Below are 27,575 nucleotides of genomic sequence, written 5' to 3'. Positions count from 1 at the left end.
AACTGGTTTTTGACATCGATGATGACAAAACAATTTATGCCCTTGACGATGGAAAATTATTAATAAAAAGAGATGAATTTATATTCAATGTGTTATGTGTCCATTTTTTAAATATAAAGTTCAAGTTTATATTAATGTTTTTTAGATTCTAATAATGTTTTAATATACGAATTAAAATCGACACAAAGCGGTTTACTGTTGGTTAAGCCTTTGATTAAAACGTTAACCAATGGATAATCTAATTAACCCGAAATAAGATTAAAACGACCCAATTAGAACCCTAACAACCCGATTAGAAAGAGTAAACCGGCTTTAGTGGATCAATTAACCCAAAATAATATCAAAATCCCTAAAGCCCCAATCTCCATGTCTCTCTCGCGATTCGACCAAGCTCCATTGAATTCGAAGATTGAGCCGTCCCTAGTCAGGTGGTTCTAGCCGTCAAAACTGAAGGAAAAAGGTGAGTCTGACACTCTTTTTATTAGTTTATTGTTTTTGGTTCAGATTGCATACATTAACAATCATGTTCATCATCTTTCTGGGTTTGTCTTTATGGGAAGCGAAATCCCTTTTCTGGATTTTTAGATTTTAGGTTCTAAAAGATAAAATTGAATCGGAAGTTTTTAATAAGGTTTCGGGCGGGTTTTAATTGATTTCTGGTTGGATCTTCGTTTTGGATCCGGTTGTACTAATATCAACCGATACCAACTGATTTACTGTCGATTAATGTCACAAACCACTAAAACTAAGCCAAATTTTGATTTGTGTTGAAACGGGTTTCAAATTTTTATAATGAGAGGGAAATTGACTATTAAATTTAATCTATGTGCAATTTGAACGAAGGTAAAAATTTGTGTAGAACTGTTACTATAGAATAGTTATGGTGTAGAAATAAGTTATCGACCCGAATAAAACAAGAAATTCATTATAAACAATTTAAATTTTGGATTTTTGGTTCATCTACTCAGATTCGGTTAGTAGCAATTAGGATTCAGATATGCTGTAATACCTTTCAAGATCTATTTATATATTGTTATATCTTATAGATTCTGATTTTTAGTTCAGGTTTAATTCACATCTCAAATAGTGAATTTTATGTCCATGCCTAGAAATAGATATCTGGCTTTGTGTTCATGTGATCGGTTAGTCCGGTCTTCAAATTATTACGAATACTTAAAATTTTGCTGAATTGACTTTAAAATTTTAAGATTTAGTTTCAGCTAATTTAGTTTTTCAATTTTCATACCATACTGAGACGAAAAGAAATTGGGTTTTATTAAATTTTAGTTATATTCAGATAATGTTGATTATATTCTAATAATTTATATAAGTTCAGTTAGTTTAGTTTTCGATTTATATTTTAAGATGTGGTCTATAAAATTGATTTATTGGCATAAATCAGCTTTTCTGGTTAAAAGATACTAAAACAAACCAAATTAGACGACCGAAAAATTGAACTGGTAACTTTGTTAATTTTGAAAACAAAAAGTTAATGGAATCTATGACCAAACCTTAATCGAAATTAAAAATGTTGGCTTGGTTTGACATGTTTGACTCGGCTTTCACACCGTTTTCACTTTTCAGACTTTCAATATGAAACTAAGAACGACGTGCGTTTATTTATTTAAAACAGCACAAATACATGATTAACGTAGACCGACTTTTAGTGAAAGTAACGTCGACAGGCTTCTACAGGATAAAGATTTATTTGGCAACATAGCCACGTAGAGATCAAAGCTCTGAGACGTGGCAGGACGGGACGGACGCATCGCACGTGTCAGTATCCTACAGAAGTGAAGAGCCACTAGCCAAAGAGAGATGGTTCGGCCATATGTCATCTTCCTCTCTCTCAAGTCCCTCTATTTAAAACCTTTTCATGGTTTCTCAGAGACATGCCTAGAAGAAAAACAACACAAACGAACAGAGAAAAAGAGTTTGGTTGATTGATTGAAAAAACAGCTTTGAAAAATGGATATGCAGTCGCAGATGACACGTCCTTATGGTCATGATCAAGCAGAGGATCCAATCAGAATCCACCATCCAGGTAACACATAACAACACATAACGATAACCACATTAAACCAGCAAAAATTTTTACTAAACCAAACCGATCAATATCATGTTCTCTTCCGTTAACAGAGGAAGAAGAAGAGCATCATGAGAAGGGAGCAACTAAAGTTAAAGTGTTACAGAAAGTGAAAGAAAAGGCCAAGAAGATCAAGAACACTCTTACTAAACATGGTCATGAGCATGATCATGATGCGGGCGAAGAAGACTACGAATATGACGAGCCAGATCCAGAAGTGCACGGCGCACCAGGTTTTGTCCTTTTCATTAGTAAACACATAGCGGTTATGTTTTTGTGACATTAACGGTTTCTCTATATGGCACAGTGTATGAGTCATTTGTCGTTAGAGGAGGCGTAACGGGTCACCCTGAGTCTCTGTCTCATCCCGGAGAAACTAATCTTCCGGCACCGGAGGAGATTATTCCACCGGGGACAAAGGTTTTTCCTGTCGTGACAACAGATTACACCAAACCCATTGAACCTGAGCCATTACAAGATATCTCTTATGAACACGACGCACCGTCTCATCCTGATATGTCGGAGAGGGAAGAGAGAAGAGATGCACCATCTCATCCTCTCAGAGTTTTCGACAAGTCAGAGAGAGAAGAGAGCAGAGAGGATCATCAGATGCCCATGCACACTCCCGCCTCTCTGCTTTCTTCAACGGAGGATGTGACGAGGACGTTTTCTCCCGGTGACGATGATGAAAATCTCGGCGGTCAACGGAGAGTCAACATCGGCAGGCCTAGAGGGTTGGAGGAAGATCCGGGCGCTCCAGGAGGAGAATCTGTATCTAATTATCAGACCAAGGTTACTGATCCCACTCATCAAGGTAAGAACGTTTTATTACGGAACTCGAGATCGTGTTTTTCTAAGGGTTTATGAAAGTGTTTTGTTTTGTTTGTTGTTTAGGAGGTGGAGAAGCTGGAGTACCGGCGATTGTTGAGTCTCTGGGTAAGATGAAAGTGAGAGATGAGTCGCCTGTTCATAAATCAGGACGAGATTTTGAAAGAGAGATTCCGACAAGAAGCCATGAGTTTGGTCTGAAAGACGAACACGCAATCGGGAAGGATTCTGCGGCGGGATTTGGAGGGGAATCTGAAGATGGGATGGGAAAATATTTTCGGACAAGAAGCCATGAGTTTGGTCGGGAGGACGGTTCTGAAACAGACAAGAACTCGGCGACGGTTTTGGCCAGCGGATCAATCGCTGGGCTGGGGGAAGATTTTCCGGCGAAGAGCCATGAGTTTGGTGTGAAGGATACGGCCAAGGGATATGGTGAGGAAACAGGACCTGGACTGGAGAAGCATTTGCCGCCGATAAGTGATGATGTGAAAGTAGAGAATGTCTTGGGAAGAGACTTACCGACGGGGACTCATGATCAGTTCTCACCGGAACTCTCTCGTCCGAAAGAGATAGATGACTTCAAGGAGACGCACGAGTCAAAACCCACTACCTACACAGAGAAGATAGGCTCAGCGACTTCGTATGTAACCGACAAAGCTGTAGCGGCGAAGAACGCTGTCGCCTCAAAGCTTGGATACTCCGGAGAAAGCGGTGGGCAAGAGCAGAGTCACGTTGGAGATGAGACAACTCCAAGATCTGCAACGGGATACGGGCAGAAAGTGGCGGGAACTGTGGCGGATAAGTTGACTCCGGTTTATGAAAAGGTCAAGGAGACAGGATCCAACGTGATGACGAAATTGCCCCTTTCGGGAGGTGGAAGCGGAGCTGAGGAGAAGCAACACGTGGGAGAAAAAGGTGCGTCCACTAGAGACTACTTGGCGGAGAAGCTGAGACCTGGAGAGGAAGACAAAGCATTATCCGAGGTGATTGCTGAGAAACTTCATCTCGGAGGAGGAGATAAGAAGAGGACAACGGTAAAGGAAGTGGAAGTGACGGTGGAGAAGATCCCTACCGACCAGATATTGGAGGGAAGAGAACAAGGCGTGTCCTTCACAGACGAAGGAAAAGCAGTAGGAGGAGGAGGAGGAATGGTGGGGAAGGTTAAAGGAGCTGTCACTTCTTGGCTAGGTGGCACAACAGAGCACGTGAAGCCGAAATCTTCAGATTCCGTTGAGGACGAGTCTTCACAGTCACTTGGCTCCACCGTTGGTAAAACTTCTTAATCATTTTTATTTGTTTAATTAAGGACTTTTGGTGTAATTATTATTTATGGTTTGCTTATGTCTTTGTTGCAATGGTAGGGACTACGGGGTTTTCGGATTCCGGTGGAACTCTGCCGGGGCAGAGGGGACTTCAAGCTTCTGGAAACTGAGATTGATGTTTTGCTTTTGAATGTTTAATGTATGTTGTTGGTTGATGGCTCTGTCTGTGGTTTTCATGTATTTTGATGCAATCCTTGTTTTGTGTAAAAATAAAATAAAAATGGAAATATTTGCTTGCAATCTAATGGCTATAGAACATTGTACTTCAAATCCAAGGACAATTTAAAGAAGGGTGTTAGCATAAATAGTACTCTTTAGTTTGTCATAAAACTAGTATTCAAAAAAATAAGATTGCTTTTCTTTCATAATAGCACTAGGTGATAACCCGCGCCTTGCGCGGAGTGAATTGACTCGGTGATTTAATGTTTGACATCCAAAATAAAGTCTGTATTTGCAATATATGATTGATAAAGTAGGACTTTATAACACCGGAAGAAAGTTTCAAGAACGGTAAAAACATATTTAAACAATAAAATAAGTCTTTTATAACTTAAAAGCTCATTTATTATTAAGATGCATAATTAAAGAATTTATCATAATAGTTCTTAAGTAAGATATTGAAAGCCAAAACAAAAATATAAATGTGAATAGAATACTAATAAAACGAAAAAATCTCCAGTGTGGAGCTGCGCACCTTAGCGAGCTTGGTCATGTCTCGGTTCTAAGATACAGAGTGTACTCTGCTTCAAAGTGTTCTCGTCGAGATGAATAGTCACGTCTCTCTTCTAAGAGAAAAGAGTGGGTTATATAGTTCATACAATATATACACGTTCAAGAACCATTATGCAGTGTGGATGAAAAATGCTTAGCGAGCTCGGTGATGTATCGTTTCTAAGATTCAGAGTGTTCTCTTCTTGAAAGTGTTCATGCTGAGTTCTTCGCCGATATGAATGTTTATATCTCCCGTATAAGAGAAAAGTTAATTACGTCTTCATCTTTTCGATTCTGTGTTTCTAACTTACATGTGTTACTATCTAGTGCTTCGCGATATGCACTGACAGAGCACACCCGTATTTGTTCTGGAAAGTCTTCATGATGGGAAATAATCTTTACGATGGTACGGTGATGTCGTAGCTTAAGCTTTACGTGATAACTCATTCCACGAGTGGTTTTTTTAATTTTCTAGATCAATGAAACGTTTCCAAAAATTCTGTAATAGCAAAACCAATTAAGGCAACTAATTTGTGAGAGTCTCTGTACAATGGACACGTGTCATACATGGTGTGAAAGCATTAACTCCAATGCTCCTCTTTTAATATATAAGGGATTTACTAATCAATAAAAACACTAAATCAATCCACACATTTAATCTCATAAATAGTGCTATTTAGTTTGTCATAAAACTAGTATTAGAAAAAGAAGATTTTTTTTCATAATAGCTGAAGAACTGATAATCAGATGAACAACCCAAATCGATCTTCCGGTTTAGCCGTTTGGACACATTCAATATCTTCTCATAATGCTAAACATTTTTTTGGAGGACAAATTTGGAACCGAACTTTTTTTCTCTTTTCTCTAGCCACCGGAGAACAAACTCATTGCCATCTGAAACATGGGAGACCATAGAGCAGACAATGGCACCCTACTTTCTAATTTTCTTTATTATTAACAGATAAATTAATATCATCTTTATTTATTGTCAATTTTTTTTTTTGTTATTTTACCAATGGACCTTTTATTTTCCTTTACTATTAACAGATAAATTAAATATCACTAGATCTTAGTAACACTCACTTTGAGACCATCTTGCATGCGAAGAAGAACAGAAGAAACTGGTTTGGGTTTGTGCCCTTCAATGACCTTAAAGTCATACTTTCGTATGATTTCCACAGCCACTGTCTTTATCTGCAAGAACGTTAACTTCTTTCCCAAGCAAGTTCTTGGACCAGAGCTAAACGCCAAGAACTTATACGAAGGCTCATGTCTCAACGTTCCGCTGTCTGAGATCCATCTCTCTGGTCTGAACTCTTCTGCGTCATCTCCCCAAACAGATTTCATCCTTCCCAATGCATAAATACTGATTACTATCTTCCAGCTCTCATCAACTCTATGCCCGCTTGGAAGCACGTCTGGCTTCGCCAGTGACTTGTGGTTAAATAGGACTGGTGGGTATAGCCTTAGCGCCTCACACACGGCGCCTTCTAGATACACAAGCTTGTGTAACTCTGTTGGGTCAAACACTGGCATCTTCTTGTTGATCTCGTCTCGGATCTTGGCCGTTGCTTCAGGGTTCTTGGAGAGAAGCCAGAAAAACCAAGTGAGAGCTGAGCTTACTGTGTCTCTTCCCGCTAATAGAAACCCCAAAAGAATGTCTCTCATGAACTTATCATCACTCGGTTTCAAGAGTTTATATTTCTCCCTATTTATGGTCATGTAATACGTTAATATGTCCATGGCATCTCCTTTCCCATGATTTTTAATCTCCTCGCGTTTAACCGATATGATCTTCCCTAACAATCGATCGAAAACCTCAATACCTTTTCTCATCTTCTTCTCTATTCCTACACCGATCCAGTTTTGGAGCTTCCACAAGAAAACCGGCTTGATATGTCTATAGAAAATCCCATCTACAACTCCTTCCACGGCTGCACAAAACTCAACCTTGGGCATCTCAATGGAGAGGCTTCTTGGATCATACCCGGTCATCAAAATTGAAGATGTGTCGAACAAGAATCTCTGGAACAAATCTTGCAAGTCGACAAGGATGTTTTTCTCATAAGCGTTTTCAAGAACTGGAACAAGGCCTTGTCTTAATTTGCTTACGCTTGTGCTCACCGAAAAACTTTGGAAATCTTTATTGCTAAAAATGGCATGAGATGAGTTTCTCATATCCTCCCATAAACCTGAATCAACGTTGAATATCCCATCTCCCAAGAATTCAAAAATCTTCTGAAACTCCTCACCTTTGGGGTAATTAACGAAATGTGAACTTAGAATGTAGTGGACATTCACTGGATCAACAGTGACCAATATGTCTGTTCCACTACGCCATGGTCCTTTAAAACGAAACGTCATATTGGCCGCCTCAAGAACCTGGGTGAGCCAGTCGTGGATACGATGAATTTGGAGGAGCAGACCCGGAAGCATCCCAAGGACTGGCCAGTTTGTGAGGAAAGGCGTTTGAGTTCTCATGTGGCGGAAAAGACAATACAAGACGAGGAAGAAAATGAATGCTATGATGATGTCAAGTAAGCCAATGATCATCGCCATAGTACACAAGGGGTTGTTTTCTTGGCCTATAAAACTGATGGTTCTTTTTTTCATATGAGTGTGACATCCAAGAACAACTCGTTTGCGGTATATAATGTTTGAAATGACTTAAACCAATTGTATTTAATTATTTTTGTAGGAATCGTATTATCAAAGTTTGACAGTTGCACACTCATAAGTAGTTATAAAGTTTTGTCATAAATCACTTATAGTGTAAGTTTCAAAAAGAAATTACTTCTAACCCATGAATCAAAAATTTATTGTTGATATTATATAGTTTTATAGATTCATACATCTAAAATTAAAATTAAAAACAAAATAATTTAGAATGGCATACTAAAAACTATATGTATTTAAGTGAATAATCTTAATATAATTAGGGTTAATTAATAAAATAAATTTGGTTTATTATATACTTAATGGGATTACGTCATGTGTTCCTAATACATTATACATATACATAAAATTTGCTTAATGAATCAGTAATCAACTGCTGGCCGCACTAAGTACGTCCGCAAGATACATAAAGAGAACGTGCTCTCATTAAGGTAGATACGAAATTTGTTTCTTCTTATGCAAGCAACTAAGAGAAACAGGCTGTCATGTGCATGTGAGCATGTCGTATATAATCTTTGTTTGCATACACATAATTTAGAAGTCAGCATTCGGAATTCGGATTATCGTCACATTTGGTCGCTTAATTTTTAAGTGAAATAATATATGTATCATGTGATTTATGAAATTGTGTATTCGTTTTCTCGAATCAGTTTCGGATCCAATTATCAAGCAAAGCCAAAATCTCTTCAGATTTTAATACATTTGTTCTTAATATTTTGAATTTAAGTTTTAGTTTGGTTAAGACTTAATAAATAAACTAGATTTCCACCCGCACAACCGTGCGGATATATATTTTCACATTTATATATGTAGACATTTGTTTTACATAATTATTATATATTTTTAATATTACTCACATATTTAAATGTTTGTATAATTATGCCAAATATAATAATTTTATAGTTTTCATGCTGTAAATTAAACTCATCACATATATATATATATATATATATATATATATATATATATATGTTGCTTATTATATATTTATCTTATTGAATTTGCGTTTGATTACAAAACTAAATTTTTTAATGCATGAAACAACATATATGAAAACAATTTTGTATTTAATTTATTTATAATCATGATCCGTAATTAAAATCGCTAGATTTTTTTAGTAATTTCTAATGTTTATTAACTTTATATAATAAATTACTGTATATTAAAAAGTTTAAGATAAGTTAAATTTTTATACATGTATTATATAGTTTACTAATATTAACCCGTTCTTCCAACATATTATATTTTTAGCATAAATATTTTATATTTATGAAAATAAAATATGTTAACTTATCAATTTAAAATAATTTTATCATATTTTGTTCAGTATAACATTTTTATTTTAAAATGATAGATATTATTATAAAATTGATAAAATAGGATATAATTTTATTCTTTTAGTAACATTTCATTACTAATTACAAAATTAGTTGAAAATATTTATATTCAATTTATGACAATTAAGATCTTATTATAATCTTTTTCATGAGATTTGTTAGAATTTTTTTTTTTTTTTTAAAAATAAAAGATATTATGATTAAAGTAGTTAAAAATATTATGTATATTAGCATTAGTGATATTCATTTATTATAAAATTTAAATGATGGTCCAAATAAAAATATCACTCATCAAAAAATCATGATTTTTATTTTATTAGAAAACAAATTTGAAAAAATTAAAATAAATATAAATATTTATTTCTAACAAAATCTTTAAAAATTATTAGTAAATGTATTTGTGAAATTAATTAATTTTATTTTATTTAAATTTTCGTTTATAAACCAAAACTATATTCAATTTTAATTTCTAATTATATTTTATGATAATTTAAATTAAAACTAACTAATTTTTGAAAGTAAATTTAAGAAAGATTCTAAGAAGATTTTAAAAAGATTTTGTTAGAACATTTTAAATATATTCATTTGTATTTCAAATAAAAAGATAAATGTATTAAAAGATATAATAATGAACTTATGTAAAATATGATATTTTCTATGAATGGTCCAAAATTAAAAAATCACACATGAAAAGAAGTCATGACTTCTGTTTTAATATATAAGATTAGTATTAGTTCCATGAGCGTCAACTTTTTTTTATCTGCAAGAACGTTAACTTTTCTTCCAAGCAAGTTTTTGGACCAACGTTACGTCTTATACAAAGGTTCATGCCTCATTCCACTGTTCGAGAGCCATCTTTCTTGTCAGAAATCTTCTGTGTCATCTTCCCCAAAAGAATCTATCTCATCATAACCAACGCATAAATAGAGACTACTATCTTCCAATTTGCATCGACTCTATGCTTACTTAGCACGTCTAGCTTTGCCCGTGATTTGTGGTAAAATGAGACTACTATCTTCCAATTTGCATAGACAGCTTTTAAATTATCTTTCTTTAGAAAGAATATCTGTTTTGTTAAAGAAAAGAGGATAAAATATATATTCCGCCATTCACAAGTTATACTCTGTTTATTTACCGACTTGTAAACACTGTTTTACTGATTTTTTTTGTTGATATATAAATTTGACTAATTTTTTTAAAAAAATAATTGCTTTTGATAGATTTGTTATTTTTTATAGTTTGTTTTGATTTGAAAATATTTAATACTAATTTTTTAATTAGGGTTTCCAAAATCCCAGGACCGGGTATGTTCTTATTTCTTAACCACTCGGACATAAATATGAAAAATGATCGTGTAATGGAGACATAATATGTTTTATTTTTCAACGAAAATATGCAGCTGTTACACGAGAAACTACAGGTTTTAAAGCTTCTCCAAAGCCAAGTATAAAACCCAGTCAATTTAATATGTAAATAAAAAGATTAAAAATAGTCAAGAGGAAGAAGAAGAAGAAGGAATGAAACCAAGAAAGTTACATAACACATAACATGGAGAAGTTCTTTGAATAATGATGATGGAGCATTTATGCATATAAGATAAGAGATCAGGCGACAGGCATATATGAATCTAGAGAGCACGACTTTTGATGATGTCAAAACTCATCTCACTCGGGTCTGTGGCTTGTAATTCCACCTGAATACCATCCAATTCTCTCTTGAACCTGTCCTTTGAGCTCGCGTACACCATCTTCATCCTCACCCTCGAAGAATCAGGTGACCTACGAATATACATGCATCATCCATAATCCCTAATGTGTATATGTTTCATAATATGTGACCATGACATGTATTCTACTGATTTATGCTCTTTGCCGGTGACCTACGAATATATATGCATCATCCATATTTCTTAATCTATATAGGTTTCATAAGTCATAACATGTGAGTATGTGACCATGACATATATCTACCACACAAATCCTCATAATGCATGTTTTTAATATTAAAAGAATAATATATGTTTTATAGCATGAAAAGTATGTATGATGAGGGGTTTTGTATTACCAAGCTATGAAGAAGATCTTGCTCTTCTGGCAATTCTCATTAGTGGTGAAGTCGAAGTCATACACAGCGTAGCGGCACTCGTTAGCCGGTAGGGAATTTGAGAAATCGTCATAGTTCTCCTCGGGACTTCCAAGCTTTTCAACCACCACTTGTTGTCCATCTATCCTGAATATTATGAACCTATAGTTTCTTTTAGCTTTTAGCTCCAAAAACTTGAGCTTACATTCGTCTTCCACCGCCATTCCTGACGCTGCGTTAGCCTTTTTAATTCACATAAAACATAAGTTTAGTGTAGAAACTTAAGCTTATGATTGTACACGGATAAAGCTTAGCTCAAGATTACGATTGTTTCAGACGCCAATTTCTATGGTTATATACAAGAAATGAGACCATTATAATAAGTGAACGCCACTAATGAATCGAGGCAATAAGGCATGACAAGAAACAATTTTCAAACATCTATAACACATCTTCACTACAAAGAGAATGAGAAAGCATACCATTGCGTTTGGTTGATGGAGGTAAACCTAAGACAACAATGAGATTAGAGAGATGGGACTTCTTGTTATGTTTTGTTTTTGTCCACTTTTGTGAGACGAACAACAAGAAAATGAATTTTTTGGGGAAGAAGAGATTCTTAATTTGATTTGAATGGGCCAATGGAGAATAACTCGGACAACCATTAATGCCTCTCTTACTTTAATATCAAACTACACCTTTTTCAACTCCTATCCTTCAAATCGCCTAACCATCCATTCTTCTCGGAAAAATTTCCAAGCTAATTTTAGCATAGTTACATCTTTATCCATCAATATTGAGGAGGACTATGTCTAGCGTTTGGTTTGACAAAAGCATTTGCAATCTGGTCTGTTTGATCGGTTAAGAGATATTCCGATATCCGTTCGAATTTAGCATTTTTGGATTTTTAAATTTGGAATGTTAGTCCTGTTCGGATTTTATATATGTTCGGGACTGATTGAGCTGATAATACTTTGGGTTCAGATATATTTTATATTTATGTATAGTATTCATTTTGAATCCAAATTCATTTTGGGTTCAGTTAATAACACACATGGTTCATATATTTGGGTTTTCGGGTCAAAAGTTTTCAAGGTTAATTAGTATTTTTCAAATTTTAGATTTTTCAAACTCACTCAAATTTGGTTAATGATAATTCTAGTTCATATATATTTTATATTACACTACAAAATCTATTTGCGGAATCTTTTTACAGTCCAATTGAATATGGATACAAGTTCTTCGATTCAATTTCGGTTCAAATATTGGATTCTTTTGCGCAGGCCTATTAGAGATTATCTGAAACAGAAGTGACTGTGGTTCACTGGTTCCATTACATGACACTGTTGTGAAACTCCAAATAGCAAATAGTCCTTACACAAACTCTAGAGGCAGATAAAGAACAACAACAAAAAACTGATATTTCCCTACAAAATTGATAGACCTTTTAGATCCTCCTGTATCATCCAAAGAAATTGACAACCTTTGGACCTTGTTTCTTTTCCGGGATGCTCTTCTGATCTAAATCATCAGGTGCAGTAGCATCAGAGTTCTTCTTCATCTTCTTGCTGCTTTGAGGCTCTTCATAGAAATCGTCCTCAAGATCGTCCCCACTGAACTTAGTGAGTTTGCCTCTTGGTGTAGCATCAAATCCTGTCGTTTCATTCAAGGGACAAAGTTACGGTCTTTTCTAAGATATTAAGACAACTGAAACGAACCACTTCACATGCGGTTTCAAACAAAAGAGAAACACCACTTGACTAGAATGAGAATTAAAAGGAAATTATTACTTGATCTCTTAGTTGGAGCAGAGTCTCTGTCGAGTTTATCAGGGCAGTCTTTGACGAGATGCGCCACACTACCACACACTTTACAACTCCCACCCTACAAAAGAAAACCACATCAAAATCATATTGCTGAAAAAAGTATAAACTCATTCTGGTTTGAGTAAATGTATACCATTGGGTAGACTCCATGCTTGTTTTGTGGGCAGTTTTTACTTATGTGTCCTTGTCCCTTGCATATGAAACAACTTGCAAATTTCGTCCCTCCTACAAAAGTATCAAAACAGCAAACCAAATATAATCTAAGTGACAGATTAGTCAGTTGACTTCGGTCGCTGGTTAATTACAAAAAATATATATATAATCTAAGTGACAGATGAATATAGTACAATCACAACCAAAACATTATAGGGCAGTAACGCTAAGGAACGTTCAAAAAATTGGTCTAGGCGCCGCAAATTGATTTTACTAGAACGACTTTAAAAAATTCGAATTAGACATTCAAAAAATCGGTCTAGCCACCAGACTAATCAATAATCTCATATATAAATGTCTAACTACAGCTTAGTATTATTTTTGAACATTGCTGTTAAGTCTCCAATCAACATGAACCACGTGTTAATATAGCTAATCAGACAAGACATACAGAGAGACTTACCATCTACCAAAGGATTAGGACAATGAGAAAGTGAATGGCCAGTATCTCCACAGTTGTAACACAGCTTCTTCTCGAAGCTGCTTTCATCGCTCTTGTCCGGACAGTTTTTAAGACTATGCCCTCTCCTTCTACATTGCAAGCATATCTACAGACAAAACAGAACAAACGGGTCAAACCTACAAACTCAATCAAAACCAAAGAAGAGAGGAAGGAAGGAAGAACCTTGTTTCTCTCCCACTCAGACTTCTCGGGGCAGAGCTTAGCAATATGAGTTTTGGACTTGCAGATGTAACAGCCTTCTCCAGGTTTCATACCAGGGACACGGAGAGGATGCCTCGTGGAGGAGGAGCCAGAGGAAGAGGTAGGTTTCTTTTTCTTGAACAAGCTCTTCTTCTTCCTCTTCTTGTTTGGATCCTTTGGCGGCGTTGGTTCTGGTTTGGGGAACTCCTCTGGGTGAGCTTCCTTGTACCTCTTACGCGCAAGTCTTTGTCTTTGGCTCACCATAGTTGAATACAAAAGAGAGAGAGACGATTGGCTTCAGTACGCGGCGGCGATAGAGTCGGTGAAGAGGAAGGAAGAAAGAAGCAGTCGGCTTGTCAAAGAGAAGCTCTTACTAGGGGTAACAACGTTGTGTTGTTTCCAACGGGCTGGGCTTTATTCGGCCCAGTTATAAATAGGTCCAAATGTTTCTTATATGTAAGAAAATCTTTAGGCTTTTCAGATTCTTTTTTTTTTTTAATTTGCGTTTCTTTCTTGCAACCAAAATAAATAATATTTTGTTGTATAATTGTAAACTCGAATCTATATAAACGGTCTACGACGTTAGGTTGTATACGAGCATTCACTCAGTGGTAGTTTATGAAACACCCGCCCCTTCCCCATTTCCAACCGGGGTTCCTGGGTGCGGGGTTTAGGACACACATGTCTACTTTTCCGACATCTCCGTGTGTCCCGTTTCTGGTCTCATGAGTTTCAGGTGCATTTCCTTTTTTACCATCGACATTTCCACTTATAGTTCTCCAAAAGTGAGAGGGAAAAAGAGGGGTGAGTATGAATACTCAGTGAAGCGATTCTAGACCAGTCTCCCCCATGAGCTTTTATACTGCTCAATGCGAAACGAGAACCGACTAGTCACTACACCCAATTCTTAATTAGTTATTTAAGTTTCATTACACGAAAACAAGCAATGTGATGAACTCAGTCATCGCTCAATCCACACATTTCGGTTTATTATTTAAGACACCATTCATCCTATAACTCTAGGACCTACACAGCTCAAGCGGACCAACCCTCCCCTTTTCTTGCTGCGTTCCTGTGGAGCCGCCTGCCCTGGTACACTCGGCATTCGGTTCCCTTGGATGTAGTATATACCCTTTGCAGTGTATTACGGCCCCTTCCCGCCAAGACTCGGCGTGACTCAATCTTACCGGCACCTCTATTCTTAACCTGCCGTTTTTGAACGCTACGGCCGCCGCGTTTTCCCATACTCCCCACCAGTCCATCGGTGGTTCGTATTCCATTTCTATTCATTTCTCATACTCCCCACCAGTTCCTCGGTGGTTCGTATTTCGATCAATTAACCTTTCTTTTTCTTATCATTTCCTTTTCCTTATCATTTCCTTTTTCCTTATCATTTCCTTTTTCCTTAACTCTTAGACTCTTTCTTGCTTTCCGTTTTAGACGCCACCCGTTCTCGGCGTCACACTCAATCCATTTAACAATCAGTCATGAATATCCTAACATTCATCTAACCAGACCGGTTAACAGTTCTCTTAAGTTCCTAAGTTCATTTCCTTTCTAACCATCATAGCTCTCAATCACAAACAACAGATCTTCAATCAACCAATCACTCAATCAACAATCAACCAGTTCGTTTAGAGCCTTAAATCAGAATGAGAGTTCTTATGCATTATGATCTATCAACCTAACAACAAACATGATCTACTCAATCCTAGATCCACATTCAACAATATAGAAGAACATGAAAGAGATCTGGGTAGAACACCTCACCTTAGCCTAGATCTGGTTCTGGATCTGAGATGTGAGGCGAGAGAAGTGAGAGTTGAGAACACGGACACCACACGACCACCACCACCACTCGCGGTTGCTCACGGCGAGGAGAGAGAGAGTCGTCCGAGAGAGAGAAAGAGGCGCGGCGAGGAGAGAGAGAGAGAAGAGCCGCGGCGAAGAGAGAGAAAGAGAAGAGGCGGCGCGGAAGAGAGAGAGAGTCGACGGCTAGGGCTTCTGATCTCCGGGAGTTCTCTGCAGGGCTTCGCTTCTAAGTTTCTGATGAGGGACTAGAAGGGTGGGAGCTTGCTTTTATAGGGGAGGCAAGAAAACCCTAGGGGTTTTAATCAAAATGGGCCGCAGAGCGGGCCTTTACACAAAACTTTTTGGGTTTTGGGTTTTGGGGTGTTACAGTTTATATGCTATTTGACGTTAGTGTGTTTTGTTGTAGTTGGATTGAAGCAGGGGTGGGCGTTTGAATATCTATTCGAGTTTGGTTCGGATCTATCTAGACTTCAAAGTTTTCGGAAGTAAAAATTTTATTGGAGAATTTATATAAATGGTTTGCAGCACTCAGTAATGATTGAAGCCATTGAGATTTCAAAGAGAGATTAGTGTGTAGTCGTGTCGTACCCATCCAGAAGTTGGAGCCGCGTGATGTTGTATGGAGAAGAGGCTTCACGTGAAACAGAAAGCGCTCTAAAGATGTCTTTGTTGCTTGTGTTCTGTTGGGGATGGCTGTTTGTTTCATACCCTAAAACAAACTCACATATAGTCATTTCATTTTATCTTAACATGGAAGAAGAAAAGGTTTCTTAAACTAACCTTAGTTTCAGAACATAGAGTCTTTAATTCCTGTAGCCTTTTGGAGATCTTTGACCTAATTCAAATGCCAGTGGTGGAAATTTCAGTGGACAGAGAGATCAGTAAGAGAAAAGGCGAAGAACACCAACTTACCAGCTGGATGTAATTCGTTATGATCTTGAAAATAAGCTTCCAGGAAATCAAAAACTGCGCATTTGTTGTTTCAAATCTCAAATAAGCCAACAAAAAGTAATTCAACTCTTGTGTGAAATGATGGAAGAGATTATGCCTTTTAGAAATGAGTCCACACTCCACATACTTCCCATTTTTACTTGATAGCCATTCCATGGAACCTCTTTAAGTCATTATAACACCATTATCATTGCATTCCATAATGACAGTTTTTGCACACGCAATTTGCCTATGCTAATGGTACATGTTAAGGAAAATCCATCACCTTTTCATGCGAGCGACACAAGTTGACTAAAGACAGTATCACATTTACAGTCTTCTGAATGTTTTTCAAGTGTGCTTCAGATTGGCAGTTTTGCCGTTTCTCTGAGCTAACAGCCTTCACCTAATCAAGATACACATGGTAGAACAAAAGATTTTAGAGGACGTATTCTGGATTTATATAGTCTGGGCTGGTCTTTGTAACATTTTGTCTTATGTTTAAATAGAATATCCCCTAACAAATAAAAATATATTCTTTTCAAATACTTGGTTCTCAAAACATTTCTCTTGAATAGTATATGAACAAAGAAAATAGTTTTGTTAGCAAAACCCCCCTTGAATAGGATGAAATTTTTTAATTGTAATTTGTAAAATTTGAGAAAATGCATGATCTGATCACTTTATTTTATTTCTCTAGTTGTATAACCATATGGATTCTAAAAGACCACAATGTCTCAAAACATTTTTGGACCATGTGGCAAAAATGTACCATTTAGAGAAGCTCATCATTGACCGAGAAGGTTTTTACCAAGAAACAATATCATCATTTACTTACAAAGGTACTATCAGTCCTACACTTACCACAAATTTTTTTTTTTGAATTACCAAAAGGTTCGAGCAGAATCCCAAATCCCCCGGAACCGAAACTACGTCATGTAATATTAGTTTCTCCCAGCTGTCACTCGAAAATACAATATATTTTTTCTCTAATATAGCATGTTTTATATTGAAATTAAATTTTGCATACTTGTAAAAATATATTGCTTCGTGAATGAAAATAAATCTCTCCTTTCTCCAAAAGCTTACATCAATTTTACATACGATCTAACTGATTCATGCATGCATGTATAACCCCATTTTATAGAACATAATCCATATGACCAAAATATATTGTGCATGTTTTAGATAGGGAGAATCATGTGTCATATATAGCTTTAAATTGTAGTTAGAGATTATTAATATAGTACACTTCTAATGTAAAAGGCGGGGGGGGGGGGGGGGGGGGGGGGGGGGAGGGGGGGGGAGAGGAAATATAATCAATTGCTCATATGCTCTTAACTGAAGAAAAAAATTCTCAAATATTTCTCATCTATAATTCTTTTTATTTTTATTTGTTTTTCATTCGAAATCTGATTAAAAATCCAATATACCCTTAGTGAATTCCTTTTTTTTACAGCATGCTATGCTTTTATACCTAATTTTCTTTCTTATCTTTACCGATCTAAATTTTGTTTCCATTTTTCATCTTCTTCTTTTTTTTCTATCTTGTCTTTCATTCTTCAATCCAGATCTCTTCTTCTTTGAATATCCTTTCTTTTTTTCTATGAATTATATGTTTCTTCTTCTTTTTTAGTATGTTTTTCCTTTTCTTTTTCAACAAATATATTTTTTTTTCGAATCTCTTCTACATTTTTATGAATTCTTCATTCTTTTTTATTTCTTCTTCTATTTCGATCAATTTTCCTCTTTTTGATTTGTTGTTCTTTCTTCGCGATTTAGGGTTTTTCTTTGATTTCTTTTTATTTGATTTTCTCTCGCTACAGATCTGGCACAAGAATATGTGAAAATTTTAAAAATAAAAATTCAACCCACAAACAAAGTTTTACCAAGTTGTACTTTGACAATTGTACAATTTAGTAAAACTTTGTATACCTAGTTTAACCAAGTTGAACAATCATGTAAGTACAACTTGGTAAAACTGTAGAACTTGAAAATTGTAAAACTGTAAAACTTGGTAAAATTTAGAATATGGTAAAGCTGTAGACTTTGGTAAGAAAAATTTACGCTCTAGCATACTTTATCTTTTCTCCATAACATTCTAACATACTTTCTCCATGTGATATACTTTCTTATGTGCTATTGTCTTATTTACCCCCGAAACTAGAAATTATTTAGTTACCTTTTCTTTCTCTTTATTTTTCTTTTATCGTGACCCAACATCTTATTCTCTGACCTAGATCCCCTTCATTTTATTGTTCTAGCGGAATTGCGAAGGCAGCCACCTCCTCCTTCTCGACGAAAACACAATCTTCTGTCAATGTTTCACCGGTGTTAATCGTTGATTATATAAATCATAATGAAGAGTATGACCTCTCTTACTTGATTTTAATTTCCTCATCCCATGATTATGGCTATTGTTGACAACTAGATCTCCTTCTATGGTTATGCAGAAACCGGAGAAAGTTTTCGTCAAGATACGATGTATTGTTTGCAGGATACCACTTCTACTCACCCAGAAAACCCTGACCACATCAAGAACTCAATTCAGGATATCGAACCTACTTCTCCACTTAGCAGCTAGTTCAACACTGAGCAGTTTTCAAACAACCCTCGGTCTAGCCTACTAACCACCGACCACATCTTGCTTGACCACCCAGACGAAATCATCACCAGCGATCATCCGATCACTGCATACAACCCAGTGTGTCAGCCCTCCGCATACCCGATACATTTTTCACCCGACCACGATTCTCCCACCCACACTTCACCCAACCACACTTCTACACAACACAACTCTCCTGGCCAGGCCTCCGCTGCAAACATGTCCACTGACCACAACTCGCCCAACCACACTTTCCATCTCTTGACCATGCGGACCTGCACACCGAGCAAGGAATAGTCAGAGACCAATAGCACAATTACTTAGAGATACCAGTTTATGTTGAATCTAGGTTTCGAATCCTTACCACACCTTCACTGAACAGATATTGTGTTCTTTCCCAACGAGAAAGAAAGCCAGCAATTACTTCATCTAAGTTATCACTTTTAGATAGTAGGTTTCTACTTGATGTAACACCAACCATCCGATTCGTTTTAAAATAACTTAATCTGATGGTTCACAACATATCTCATATTTATTAATAAACCTAATAATTTATTGCAAGCAGAGGAATAATGCAAGTATGGTCGCTTTCATACTTTAAACTTGAACAGACTGTGAGATTTGGTTGAAAAGTAAACGTAACATTTAGTAAAAATTCGTTCACGAGAAGGGTATTTATGGAAGTGAAAAATCAAAAGTAAGTCAAATAGTACACCTCAAGTGTAAAGTACCTAAATATGTTAAAGGTCCATGACAAAGTAACCCATCATGTAACTCTCTCCTTTGGTAAACTTTGGTATCGATTATTGAAATCTAAAAATTTTGAAATTTGAAATTTGATTGGGAGGAAAAAATAAAGGCAAAATCAGAATTGTTTTATTTCATTAAAAATAAGAGTACATGAGAATGAGTAAGAGTACAAATTTTTTTTTTGGCTCATTAAAAGCATTTGAGATTATATCTAGAAGAATAGTTATCTTTGTGCTCACCCACCACATGGCTGAGTTGTGCAAATTAAAATAAACTACCTATATATATATATCCGTTGTATAGAATGAAAACTTATTTAGGTAACGTGATGCACGTGGGCAAACGGAAGGAGACAAGATACAACATATTACATTGGTTATGGTTTGGGAAGTGAATATATGATATAAGTAAATATGGCTATATATGTGCTTTTATTGTAGCTTATAGAGCTTAGCTTGTATCCGGATTTGGAGAGAATTAAATAATGATGTTTTCGTTAGCAAAATATCGCTTAAAGTCTTATGGCTTTCTTGAATTTTTGTCTTCAAGAAATTGATAGAAGTGTTCCAAAATTAGGACTGTTAAAATTCGATTTGTGCACAATAATGTTATAAAATAGGATGATGAATATGATTGCATTTGAAAATGATGTTCTGGAAAATGTCAAATATGATAATAAAGTCAAAACTTCAGAAAAAAAAGTCAAGGATAAATTTTTTACGATATTACACCAAAATTTGTGTCACTAATTGCGTGACGAATTGTTGTGTAGTGTGTATTGAGCTCTATGGCATAACTCTAGTTGTCTAATTTAATCTCGGTGTTAAGATGCAATGTTAATTAATTTTTCAGTTTGGGGACAAGACATGAATGGTCGGGTGCTTAAAGTCGCTCGGATAAATCTACGCGGTTCAATCTTAAATGAGGAAACAATGAATGCATAGGATCGAAGGCTGGTGGACCCATAAACATAAAACACGCCTCAAAAACCCCAAACAAACAACTACCAGTGGTCCATTCACATGAGATTTCTGTTGTTAGAATCTAAATATAACGATAATTTATGCCACATGATTGTCACCGATTGAATTTGATCGCTAGCCTTTAGCTAGAAAATGAAGCGTTAGTCTGACAGTGCTCTAACACCTAGCACATAGGATATTAATCGCTATTTAAATAAATATACAGTTTTCGATGATTTATTTGTAGTTCAAGAAAATATATTAACCAAATAATACACAAATAAAAAATATACATTCAAAAATAAAACAACTATAAAATGAATATTTTTGAGATCCTATATCTTATTATTTATAAGATAACTAACAGTTGGTTTATCATTCGAATTTACACCCAAAAAAAAACTCTTAGAGATATCAAATATATTTAGGAATTTAGATAAATAATGTCATACATGATTCACCATTTATGTTCTTCAAAACAATTATGGGAATTGAAAATTTAATTTCTTTGGAGAAACTCTTCAAAAATAAATAATTTATGTTTGAAAATACTGATGACATGAAAAGGTTAAAAAATATATTTATTTTCTCATGTAAATGCATATACTTTGTTCAGAACTGACAAGCCATACAAATGATTGATGAATTTCAGTTTTTCAAAACTGATTGTGTTAATGGTGTGTTATTCATAATACTGGCATGTAATTTGCAACATGAACCAAAAAGATAGAATATTGTTTGTTGGGTAGAAAACAATAAGAGGCTGTTTAAAGAAGACCTTATTTCATATTTGTCAGATCTTGTGTTCATCGCACAAGTCATATCAGCTTTGCGCGTGTGATTATAAAAATTGTTCGTAGTTCATACGCGAAATGTTTGACTATTGCTCTCTACTCTCTTTACTCCAACTTATATTTATAATATTTAAAATATATTATGTTTATAACTTGCGTAATTAATATTTATTCTACTTGCTATATAGCGCACATGCGCCTCTCTTACAATACTAAAACTCCAAAAATGGAAAAAGGACAAAAGACGAAGGTGTGTTCTACTGATAAAGAGACCCCCACCCTACGTGTCCAATCCAGATATTTCAATGTTTTACGTGGTTTAAATAATATATTGTACATTGACGTGATTTCAAAATTAAATATAGAAATTGACAGATTGTCTGATATATCTTGGGCTAACCGATTGGAGCCTAAGGTTTCACACTAAACTGTTAGAGCATTTGAAGACTTTTTGTCACTATTACATTTAGCAATTAGTTGGTGAAAGTGATCGATTTCACATATTGGGTCCAAAGATAAACGATTTCTCATGATCAATCTCGCTAAATTGTGTTTGAACGCGTTTTTTTACATCGTGCTAGGAACTAGACTGGACCTAGAAACCAAGTATTCTTCGTTTCATTAACCGGCTTTATAAATCTTAATACAACATCTTAAACTTTTCTTTTCAATTTAACTAAATAATTATGGTTTCATTTTTGTTAAACGAAAGAAGTTTGTGGTGAAATCCAGCAAAAACTCGTTGGATTAGTATGTGGTAAATGTGATAACCTATAAAATGATATTTTTGAATGTGTTTTGGATTATTACAAAAAGCTGATAAATGTTGATAAAATAATAAGATAACATTTTTGCTTTAAAACAAAAAGACCACTTATAACCTAGGGATCTATTAACCGTAATAATTAATTCATCCTTTTTCCGTTGGTCAACTGCGTAATTTATCAACTAGATTAAGGGAAAAACAAATATTCTTTTGGTGACAAAAAAAAATACAGGTACGTTGTGTTTTAGCTTTTTACCTTTTAAGGATTATAATATACATCCATACATTTATATCACTTTCAGTTATTCATTCAAAAAAGCAGCCGGAGAAACTCTACAAGACTATAGCCAAAAAGGAATAAGGGACGCATGCTAAATGCCGATAATGTTTGACCAGAAAATGGTCAAGAAACGTTATGAAACAACATAAAATAAAATTCAACAAATATAATAAATTAAAAGAGAGATGAGACTTTCGTTGGTCCAAGTCTGACATTCTTCTACACCCGAACCTAGAAAACATCTATAAATACCTCATTTGGTTGATTCCCATGTTTCATCTGCATACATTCTGAATACAACATCCAGTATTCCACCAAAGAAACACTTACGCATATATCTATTCCTACATATTTGGAGAGATATACGAGATGGATCAACTGCTTGTCATGTCTCGATTTGGGTACATGTTCATCAATGTTTTGGTCCTAGTTCTCAGCCTTATGTTCTTGAAGCTCCTTCTGCGTTGTTGGATATTGCCGGTTCGAGCTCAAAAGAAACTTAGAGAAAACGGATTTTCCGGTCCACCTCCTAGTTTTCCATTAGGAAATCTTAATGACATGAAGAAGCTAAAGACGGCCATGGTAATGGTGGAGAAGAGCAAATCGTCCACCATAATCAACCATGACATACATTCCACCGCACTTCCACATTTTGCTCTTTGGCAACAACAGTATGGTATATAATATAACTCTCACTTCTCATATTTAATTAGTTCCTAACATTTGTACCATAGTTTGTTAATATTTAATGTGAGTCTTAGATATTATTTGTGACGATTTAAGCCGGTATGTGAAACAACATTTCAATAACCGGTTTAGTTAATTACTAACGGCTTTGGATTACAATATGTAACTTTTAACATAGATTATTGGTTTTCGTTATGTAATGCAGGGAAAGTATTTGTGTACTGGTTAGGCATAGAGCCGTTCGTGTACGTAGCCGATCCTGAATTCTTGAGTATTATGTCGAAAGGTGTATTGGGGAAGAGTTGGGGAAAGCCAAATGTTTTCAAGAAAGACAGAGAGCCAATGTTTGGTACCGGTTTGGTTATGGTGGAAGGCGATGATTGGACACGACATCGCCACATCATTACTCCTGCATTTGCCCCTATTAATCTTAAGGTATAATTAGAAATTAAACCCTTTTTTCAAATCGTTTACATTGGTAATTAAGAGTCTAAAAGAGAGAAAATTATTAGGGTGACTAATCTAGTTCAACAAGTTAGACTTTATAGCCATGTTCTAAAAGCATGAGCCACCATTTTCCATGACAGAAATTTCATGGTCTTATGGAGTTGAAAAGACTTGTTCAAATCAAAGATTAGTACTAAAATGTTTCTCCTTTTCTCACTACTTTTTAATGACCGTCTTAATAGGCCATGACAAGTATGATGGTGGAATCAATCTCCAATATGTTGGACCGATGGGCCATACAGATAAACTCAGGCAATCACGAATTTGACATGGAGAACGAGATCATAGGAACAGCCGGTGAGATAATTGCTAAGACAAGCTTCGGAGTCAAGGGAGAAAACGGAGCTCAAGTCCTCAAAAACCTAAGAGCCGTGCAATTCGCTCTCTTCAACTCAAATCGCTACGTAGGGGTACCTTTTAGCAACATTTTGGCCTACAAGCAAACCCTCAAAGCTAGAGAGTTAGGCAAAGAGATCGATGGTCTCCTTTTGTCGATCATAAACGAACGAAAGAGATCTTTGGTCGAAGGAGACGACCACCATGATCTTCTCGGAATGTTGCTTAAGGCCGATAAAGGGAAGTTTACGGCTACAGAGCTTGTAGACGAGTGCAAAACGTTCTTCTTCGCGGGTCACGAGACAACGGCTTTGGCGCTGACGTGGACGTTTATGCTTCTTGCGATCCATCCCGAGTGGCAAGACACGCTTAGAGACGAGATAAGACAAGTCATCGGAGATTCCGAGATTGAGTATAACAAACTTGCCGGACTAAAGAAGGTACGTTACCAAAAACGTACTCCACGTGGGTAATTAATATGCATGCTATACACTAGATCGCATCTATATTTGAACGCGTTCACATGTGTTCAATTTGGCGTGTTCACACTATTTAATGCACGATAGCATATTATGTGCCTCAGTACATAAATAAGTTTAATTAAAGTTTAAGGTTCACACGAAAACTAAAACTTAAGCTTAATTATATACAATTCAATGTCTGATTAACGTGGTCGTGGTCGTGGTCGTGATCATGGTCAAGGTCAAGGGTCACATAGAAATCAAATACTATTGCAAAGAACCGCGTCGCCTCTAGATCAAAAACTAGTCAACGGATGAACTGACAATTAATATAGACATGCCACCTCAGCTTCGTACTAAATCCCAAGCCACATGACATCTATCCATATTAACGAATATTCTGTTTGTCAACCATGACTAAAACGTTCTGACACGTAATCACATTTGATTTAACTATCACATTTTAGTTGATTAATTCACTTACATACTGAATATTATATACTAACGAATAAAACTTCCTATTATTTATGCAGATGAGTTGGGTGATGAACGAAGTTCTCCGGCTATATCCGCCGGCTCCAAACGCACAACGACAAGCCAGGAAAGACATTGAGGTGAACGGCAGAGTGATTCCAAACGGTACGAACATTTGGATTGATGTGGTGGCGATGCACCACGACCCCGAGTTGTGGGGAGACGACGTCAACGAGTTTAAGCCGGAGAGATTTGACGGCAGTTTGCACGGTGGTTGTAAGAATAAGATGGGGTTTATGCCGTTTGGATTCGGAGGGAGAATGTGTATTGGTCGGAACCTGACCACCATGGAGTACAAGATTGTCTTGTCGTTGGTTTTGTCACGGTTTGAGATCTCGGTTTCTCCAGGTTATCGCCATTCGCCGAAGTATATGCTCTCTCTTAGACCTGGTTACGGTTTGCCTTTAATTGTACGACCACTTTAAAATTGCAATAACACACAAATTAAAAAAAAATTTGTGCTTTTTAAGTTTAGAACCAAAGTTCTCGACTTTTTAATACTGTACACATGTGTTTTGATATTAATACTTCGAGTACCATTGAATCAGTGAAGTAATGATCTTTTTTATCACACGGACTCAAAATTAATAGCTTGATGGATTGAATGGAAGAATGTGGAGATGACAATCAACTCGGTTTATGGTTGAACCGATGAATCAATGGACAAGTGATTTTTTTTTTTTTGAACTTTGGCTTGATGGACAAGTGATTTATTAAAAGCTTTTACCCGCAAGACCTAAGGCATTCTTTTACCAAAAAAAAAGGACCTAAGGCATTCTCTTTAATTAAATTGGTTTTGATTCTACAACATATTCAGATCCGTATGAACGCACTAGAAGTGATTTCAACTATTCTAATAAATAAAACACAAGCAACAATTTTTTATCATCAAATTTCGTCAATGAGAGCATGCTAGAGAGTCTTCAAGATGGGAATCCGTAAGGTAACTGGTTATTTTCGTTGAGGATTTACCATTTTGTCATATATTTTGGTTGTTGTTTCTTTTTTTTTTTACAAACTAAAATCTCAGTTTTTAAGCTAATTATAAGCGTGGTGTTTCTTTTTTTTTTTGTAAAAGCTGGAATTCCCGGAAAAGAGGTGAAACTATTTTGATGTTTTTTACCCAATTATTCAATTAAAAGTAAAAATCAAGTAAAAGATAAGTAAAATTAAAGTAAAAGATAACTACAAAACAGTAAAATACAAAAAAAAAAATTAAGAACTAATTTAGAGTATTTGATAAACAAAAACTACTTTAAGTACGAATGTAAATGAGAATAGGGATTATACACAAAAGAAACATATCATATAAAAAAAAACAACAACTGAGATTAAACACAAAAGAAAAAAAAAGAATTCCTACTTTGAAATGCTTTCCAACGATTCACTCTGATGAACGCCTTGGTGGTGAAATAGTAGATACGCAGTGCTAAAGAGCGTGGAGGTTCGAGTAACAGATCAACAACTTTCCTAAGCTCAAAGTTCTTATGACTGATCTTCATAGTTAAGTAAGGATGATGGATATAAGAATCCTGATCCTACAAGAATTGTTGCAAGAAAACAGTCAGAAATAGGCAAGCTCATTATAGAATTCAGTAGGAGTATTAATTATGGTAAGCAATTTAATCATAGCCAAAGAAGTATACAATATAGTTCTTGTCTTTGGTCAGAATTTCATAATTCACTAGGTTAAGACCCGCGCCTTACGCGGGATGAACATTATATATATAAATTATTTTATATATTATATGTTTCTAACCTATTATGAAACAATAAATATATATTGAATAATTAAAAAGTCAGTAATTATTACCTATATAATTAAGTTGGTGCGAACATATAAATAAATTTTATTAATCCAAAATATTTTTTTTTTTATTTGATATGGTATATAATTAAATTTAAATGATAGTAACATATATATAGTATATTTTAATATTAATATTTATTAAATGATGCTTTTTGCTCATGTTTTTTTTTTATCATTTGTATCTATTATAGCAAAAAATAACAAAATTTTCACTGTGTGATTAATAGTTTATGTAATTTATAATATTTTTAAAAATTAATTTGTCAATATTTTTTCAAATTTTTTTTTGTTAAAAGTAAATTTCAAAATTAAGATATTAATTTATTTTCTTATATGACATATAATTTAATATGCATATACATATATATTTTTATATATATATTATTTTTAATACTTATTAAATGACACTTTCAACTTATATGATTTTTTAATTATTTGTATCATGTCATAACAAAAAGTTTAAAGCATAGATCACAAAATTTGAATGTGAAACTTTTAATGGTTGTACTAATTTATATTCGTTTTTAAAAATTCAAAATACAACATATAAAGAATTTTTTAATTTTTATTAAATGGTTACTATGATTGTTTAATTTATTTTAATAGTTTAAAATTAA

The 27,575-nt window shown here is 35.1% G+C and overlaps 5 protein-coding genes across 6 annotated transcripts; 2 read left to right on the top strand and 3 right to left on the bottom strand.

The window, feature by feature from the left end:
- The first annotated feature begins 1,437 nt into the window (after nt 1–1,437).
- Nucleotides 1,438–4,497, top strand: LOC103857129 (low-temperature-induced 65 kDa protein-like). 2 transcript variants are annotated; one of them, XM_033288188.1, is made up of 5 exons: nt 1,438–2,044; nt 2,143–2,319; nt 2,394–2,900; nt 2,981–4,183; nt 4,276–4,497. In XM_033288188.1, the coding sequence occupies exons 1-5, from the start codon at nt 1,969–1,971 to the stop codon at nt 4,344–4,346; spliced, it is 2,034 nt and encodes a 677-aa protein (XP_033144079.1). In that variant the 5' UTR covers nt 1,438–1,968; the 3' UTR covers nt 4,347–4,497. The 2 variants fall into 2 exon arrangements, with proteins under 2 accessions (XP_033144079.1, XP_009132533.1); XM_009134285.3 differs by having other exon boundaries at nt 1,446–2,044; nt 2,140–2,319.
- A 1,427-nt stretch (nt 4,498–5,924) lies between these two features.
- Nucleotides 5,925–8,524, bottom strand: LOC103857127 (alkane hydroxylase MAH1). Its single transcript, XM_009134284.3, has one exon. The coding sequence runs from the start codon at nt 7,558–7,560 to the stop codon at nt 6,010–6,012; it is 1,551 nt and encodes a 516-aa protein (XP_009132532.2). The 5' UTR covers nt 7,561–8,524; the 3' UTR covers nt 5,925–6,009.
- Nucleotides 8,525–10,320: 1,796 nt separating this feature from the next.
- Nucleotides 10,321–12,084, bottom strand: LOC103857126 (actin-depolymerizing factor 12-like). Its single transcript, XM_009134282.3, has 3 exons — nt 11,525–12,084; nt 11,025–11,284; nt 10,321–10,738 (listed from the first exon to the last, which is right to left on the bottom strand). Exons 1-3 carry the CDS (start codon nt 11,525–11,527, stop codon nt 10,588–10,590), a joined length of 414 nt encoding a protein of 137 aa, XP_009132530.1. The 5' UTR covers nt 11,528–12,084; the 3' UTR covers nt 10,321–10,587.
- Nucleotides 12,085–12,330: 246 nt separating this feature from the next.
- LOC103857125 (uncharacterized protein C683.02c) lies at nt 12,331–14,224 on the bottom strand. The gene is made up of 5 exons (XM_009134281.3): nt 13,707–14,224; nt 13,485–13,629; nt 13,002–13,093; nt 12,833–12,926; nt 12,331–12,695 (listed from the first exon to the last, which is right to left on the bottom strand). Exons 1-5 carry the CDS (start codon nt 13,986–13,988, stop codon nt 12,505–12,507), a joined length of 804 nt encoding a protein of 267 aa, XP_009132529.1. The 5' UTR covers nt 13,989–14,224; the 3' UTR covers nt 12,331–12,504.
- A 271-nt stretch (nt 14,225–14,495) lies between these two features.
- Nucleotides 14,496–26,363, top strand: LOC103857124 (cytokinin hydroxylase-like). Its single transcript, XM_009134280.2, has 4 exons — nt 14,496–23,299; nt 23,516–23,745; nt 24,000–24,593; nt 25,148–26,363. The coding sequence occupies exons 1-4, from the start codon at nt 22,993–22,995 to the stop codon at nt 25,571–25,573; spliced, it is 1,557 nt and encodes a 518-aa protein (XP_009132528.1). The 5' UTR covers nt 14,496–22,992; the 3' UTR covers nt 25,574–26,363.
- Nucleotides 26,364–27,575: the final 1,212 nt, after the last annotated feature.

This window comes from Brassica rapa, chromosome A03, assembly GCF_000309985.2.
Source record: "Brassica rapa cultivar Chiifu-401-42 chromosome A03, CAAS_Brap_v3.01, whole genome shotgun sequence".
NCBI classification, from domain to species: Eukaryota; Viridiplantae; Streptophyta; class Magnoliopsida; order Brassicales; family Brassicaceae; genus Brassica; species Brassica rapa.
The sequence above is the reverse complement of the archived record's forward strand: the minus strand, read 5'-3'. Positions and strand labels throughout refer to the sequence as shown.

Coding starts and splice junctions, on each gene's coding strand:
- LOC103857129 (XM_009134285.3), top strand. CDS start 1,969: ATGGATATGCAGTCGCAGATGACACGTCCTTATGGTCATGATCAAGCA. Junction 2,045..2,139: donor AATCAGAATCCACCATCCAG/GTAACACATAAC, acceptor TTCCGTTAACAG/AGGAAGAAGAAGAGCATCAT. Junction 4,184..4,275: donor GTCACTTGGCTCCACCGTTG/GTAAAACTTCTT, acceptor TTGCAATGGTAG/GGACTACGGGGTTTTCGGAT.
- LOC103857127 (XM_009134284.3), bottom strand. CDS start 7,560: ATGAAAAAAAGAACCATCAGTTTTATAGGCCAAGAAAACAACCCCTTG.
- LOC103857126 (XM_009134282.3), bottom strand. Junction 10,739..11,024: donor AAGATCTTCTTCATAGCTTG/GTAATACAAAAC, acceptor GTATATTCGTAG/GTCACCTGATTCTTCGAGGG.
- LOC103857125 (XM_009134281.3), bottom strand. CDS start 13,988: ATGGTGAGCCAAAGACAAAGACTTGCGCGTAAGAGGTACAAGGAAGCT. Junction 13,094..13,484: donor TCCTAATCCTTTGGTAGATG/GTAAGTCTCTCT, acceptor ATACTTTTGTAG/GAGGGACGAAATTTGCAAGT. Junction 12,927..13,001: donor AGCATGGAGTCTACCCAATG/GTATACATTTAC, acceptor TTTCTTTTGTAG/GGTGGGAGTTGTAAAGTGTG.
- LOC103857124 (XM_009134280.2), top strand. CDS start 22,993: ATGGATCAACTGCTTGTCATGTCTCGATTTGGGTACATGTTCATCAAT. Junction 23,300..23,515: donor TCTTTGGCAACAACAGTATG/GTATATAATATA, acceptor TATGTAATGCAG/GGAAAGTATTTGTGTACTGG. Junction 23,746..23,999: donor TTGCCCCTATTAATCTTAAG/GTATAATTAGAA, acceptor CCGTCTTAATAG/GCCATGACAAGTATGATGGT.